The sequence below is a fragment of the Calidris pugnax genome, unplaced genomic scaffold, assembly GCF_001431845.1.
Source record: "Calidris pugnax isolate Ruff unplaced genomic scaffold, ASM143184v1 scaffold140, whole genome shotgun sequence".
Taxonomy (NCBI): domain Eukaryota; kingdom Metazoa; phylum Chordata; class Aves; order Charadriiformes; family Scolopacidae; genus Calidris; species Calidris pugnax.
The window spans coordinates 444,688-449,372 of NW_015090896.1; the positions used below are offsets into that span (position 1 = coordinate 444,688).

The following is a 4,685-nucleotide window of genomic DNA, read 5'->3' on the forward strand; positions in this document are numbered from 1 at the left end:
CCCCCCCGTCATCCACCCCCTCGGCTTCTTTAAAAATTAAAAAATAAAATAAAATAAAATCTTTGATGTGTATATTCATCTTATCCGGTGTCCTCAGAAGAGGTGTCAAGGCCCTCCCCTGCCTCCACCCACGCAGCCCTCCCCCAGGCTCAACCATGCTGTCTCCATCTTAACTCCAGCCACTTCTTCATTAAGCGGCGGAATTAACCCCTTCTCGCCAAAAAAAAAATAATAAAATAATCAAGGACCTCCCCATCGGTCATCACTTTCTACCTTCCCCATCCTCTTCTCTCTCATCCAAAAAAATCCCTAAAATCCACCAACTGAGGTTATTTTTGCCCCGTTCCCCATCTGGGAAATACCAACGCAGGGTTTAACCCTTCCAGAGAACCCTCCAGGGCTTCCAACTGCTTCACCATGAGGTGCCACCTTCTCAACCCCCACTCCGTGAAAAGAATCCACCACCTTCTTCTCCTCAAGGATTATTTTTAAAGCTACAAACCCCAACCAGCCCCATCTGCAGCCTCTTCCCTACAGTCCAACCCAGCCGTGGGGTGCAGGGGGTGCATCCACCACCCCACCACCACCAGTGACACAACCTGAAGACTTCCCTCCACTCTCCATCACACCCCCCCTCGCCCACCCCTTCCATCTGATTAACCCCGAGTCCCATCTCAGAGGACTCTGGGCCACCTCGGGTCTTCACGGTTGTCCTTACAACACCCCTTTCGGGAAGACCGACATCTCTCTGCAAGTGTTTGCATCTACAGGCTTTCATCCCGGAGAATCCCTCCCACATCTCTTTTATTTTTTTGGGGAGGATAATGCGATTTTCAGCTCGCTCCGAAGGATGTTTTTTTTTATTCCCACACTCTCCTCTGACCAGCATCTCCTGGACCTGCTGGAGGGGAAGAGTCCCCATCCCTGACCTTCAGCCTCACACCGGCCACCCCACCGCCGTCTCCCCACTCCCCGGAGGAGAAGGTTTCTCCTCCCACAACCTGCTCCTTTGGTGCCAGGAGGGTGTCCTCCCCCTCTACCGGGTGGGGAGAAGCTCCCCAGGATGGATGTGACCCTCACCCTCTCATCATCTAGGGGGGGTTTGACCCACGCCAGGAGGACACCGACCCTCTGGAGATGGCACATCCCAGCACTCGGCAGCTGGGGGTCCCACCATCTTCTCCCCCTCTTTCTGTGGGGCCCCCCCATCTCCAGAAGGGGAGCGGTGGGACAAGCCCTCCCCAGGGCCACAGGACCTCCCTCTGCAGCGCTGCCGGTGCGAGGGTCACCCCCAGCCCCGGGACCTGCCTCCATGCTGTCACCCATGGAGGTGTCCACCCCACACCCCCCCCAGCTTGTGTTGGGAAGAGCAGGTCCATCCCCAGCTCCCCGTCCTGCCCCATGGCTGTGGGGTGGCAACAGACCACCCCATCCCTTGAGGCACCATCTACAGCTCCATGGTGACAGAACCCCTTCCACCCCCTGTGCTTGTGGGGGGCATGGACCCGTGTCCACTCCAATCCATGAGGTGACAGCAGCCCCCACTCCCCTCTCCCCAGCCCCACATGCTCATCTAGGGGACAACCCTCCTCCCTTTGAGGTTCTCCTCAGTGAAGTAGGGGTCACCCCAAATATCCACATGGGGGGAACTAACCCACGTCCTGCTTGGACTAACGGACACCACTCCTCCCATCTCAGCCCCACAGACACTTTTTGGGGGAACTTCTCTTCCCCTTGGATGTCCCCTCAGCACAAGGAGGGGGGACGTGCTCCTCCACCCAGAGGAGCACCGACCCATGTCCACCTTGGATAGTGAGGTGACAACGACCCCCATGTTCCCCACCTCAACCTCCCAGGCTCATTTTGTGGGAATCTCTCCTTTCTTTGGGTCATGCAAAGTGGGAGTAACCCCCGAATCTCCTCTCCTTCTCCATGTGGGGGACATCACACTGAGCACGACCACCTCATACCACGAGGTGACACTGACTGACATCCATCTCAGACCACAAGCTGACAGTGATCCCCATCTGCCCCTCCTCAGTCAGGGGACAGTAACCCACCTCCACCTCAAACCATAAGATGACACTGACCGATGTTTACCTCAGACCTGAGGTGATGCTGATCTATATCCATGCCAAATCATGAGGTGACAGTGATAACCATCCAACCCCCCTTAGCCAGAGGACAGTGACCCACCTTCACCTCAGACCATGAGGTGACACTGACCACCATCAGCCCCACCTCAGCCAGGGGACAATGATCCATCTCAAACCATAAGGTGACAGTGACCCCCATGCATCCCATGTCAGCTAGAGGACAGTGATCCACCTCCACTTCAGACCATGAGGTGAAACTGACCTACGTCCACCTCAGACCATGAGGTGAAACTGACCTACGTCCAGCTCAGACCATGAGGTGAAACTGACCACCATTAGCCCCACTTCAGCAAGGGGACAGCGACCTCCATCAGCCCCAGACCATGAGGTGACAATGATGCCCACCTGCTCCACCTCAGCCACTGGACAGCAACCCACCTCCAACCATGAGGTGACAGTGACCCATGTCCACCTTGGACCATGAGGGGGCACTGACCCACATCCATGTCAGACCACAAGCTGACAGTGATCCCCATCCACCCCACTTCAGCCAGGGGACACTGACACCCCTCAAACCATGAGGTGACACTGACCCATGTCCATTTCAAACCATGAGGTGACACTGACCCATGTCCATTTCCATGTCCACCTCAAACCTTGAGGTGACACTCACCCATGTCCACCTTGAACCATGGGGTGACACTCACCCATGTCCACCTTGAACCATGGGGTGACACTGACACACGTCCATTTCAAACCTTGAGGTGACGCTGACACATGTCTATTTCAAACCTTGAGGTGACACTGACCCACGTTCATTCCAAACCTTGAGGTGACACTGACCCACGTTCATTCCAAACCTTGAGGTGACAATGACCCATGTCCATTTCAAACCTTGAGGTGACAATGACCCACGTCCATTTCAAAGCTTAAGGTGACACTGACCCGGGTCCACCTCGAACCATGAGGTGACACTGACCCACGCCCACCTTGAACCATGAGGTGACACTGACCCACGTCCATTTCAAACCTTGAGGTGACACCCACGTCCACCTCCGCGCTGACACCGATCCCCACCCACCCCACCTCATCCAGGGGACACCTACCCCCCTCAAACAGCGTCACCCGCCCGCCCCACCTCAGCGCGGGGGGGCACGGCGACCCTCACCGGGGTGCACCCACCCACCCCCCTTCCTCTTCCCCCGGCCATGTCGGGCACCGCGCTACCGGCCACCCCCGAGGGACGGCGTCGGAGGGGGGAGCGGGGGGACACCACCAGACGTCTAACGGGGGAAGGGGGACCACCCGGCCGCCCCCTTACCTCCAGACCTGCCCCATCTGCAGCAGGTGGATGACGGTCTGCCAGACCCAGACGGAGATCCTGCAGAGGCGCTGCGCCCCGGGGGTGACGGTGGCGCCGGCTCCTCCTACCCCGCCGGCGGGTCCCCCCCGCCGGCCGACGGCCCCCATCATGGGCGGCCCGCGGCTGCTCAGGCCCTGCACGGCCCCCCAACCCACCTCCAACCATGAGGTGACAGTGACCCATGTCCACCTTGGACCATGAGGGGGCACTGACCCACATCCATGTCAGACCACAAGCTGACAGTGATCCCCATCCACCCCACTTCAGCCAGGGGACACTGACACCCCTCAAACCATGAGGTGACACTGACCCATGTCCATTTCAAACCATGAGGTGACACTGACCCATGTCCATTTCCATGTCCACCTCAAACCTTGAGGTGACACTCACCCATGTCCACCTTGAACCATGGGGTGACACTCACCCATGTCCACCTTGAACCATGGGGTGACACTGACACACGTCCATTTCAAACCTTGAGGTGACACTGACACATGTCTATTTCAAACCTTGAGGTGACACTGACCCACGTTCATTCCAAACCTTGAGGTGACACTGACCCACGTTCATTCCAAACCTTGAGGTGACAATGACCCATGTCCATTTCAAACCTTGAGGTGACAATGACCCACGTCCATTTCAAAGCTTAAGGTGACACTGACCCGGGTCCACCTCGAACCATGAGGTGACACTGACCCACGCCCACCTTGAACCATGAGGTGACACTGACCCACGTCCATTTCAAACCTTGAGGTGACACCCACGTCCACCTCCGCGCTGACACCGATCCCCACCCACCCCACCTCATCCAGGGGACACCTACCCCCCTCAAACAGCGTCACCCGCCCACCCCACCTCAGCGCGGGGGGCACGGCGACCCTCACCGGGGTGCACCCACCCACCCCCCTTCCTCTTCCCCCGGCCATGTCGGGCACCGCGCTACCGGCCACCCCCGAGGGACGGCGTCGGAGGGGGGAGCGGGGGGACACCACCAGACGTCTAACGGGGGAAGGGGGACCACCCGGCCGCCCCCTTACCTCCAGACCTGCCCCATCTGCAGCAGGTGGATGACGGTCTGCCAGACCCAGACGGAGATCCTGCAGAGGCGCTGCGCCCCGGGGGTGACGGTGGCGCCGGCTCCTCCTACCCCGCCGGCGGGTCCCCCCCGCCGGCCGACGGCCCCCATCATGGGCGGCCCGCGGCTGCTCAGGCCCTGCACGGCCCCC

The 4,685-nt window shown here is 59.1% G+C and overlaps 1 protein-coding gene across 2 annotated transcripts in view; it reads right to left on the reverse strand.

Moving 5' to 3' along the window:
• XKR6 (X-linked Kx blood group related 6) overlaps positions 1-3,599 on the reverse strand; it is a 297,058-nt gene extending 293,459 nt beyond the window's left edge. The window contains exon 1 of one of the 2 annotated variants that reach the window (XR_001412744.1): positions 3,418-3,544. Coding sequence is in view for 1 of the 2 variants with exons in the window: in XM_014948389.1 (XP_014803875.1) it covers positions 3,418-3,569 (152 nt within the window). In the remaining variant the exon portion in view is untranslated. Of the gene's footprint in view, positions 1-3,417 lie in introns of both variants that reach the window. The other variant, XM_014948389.1, reaches the window with a different exon arrangement.
• Between the last annotated feature and the right edge of the window lie 1,086 nt (positions 3,600-4,685).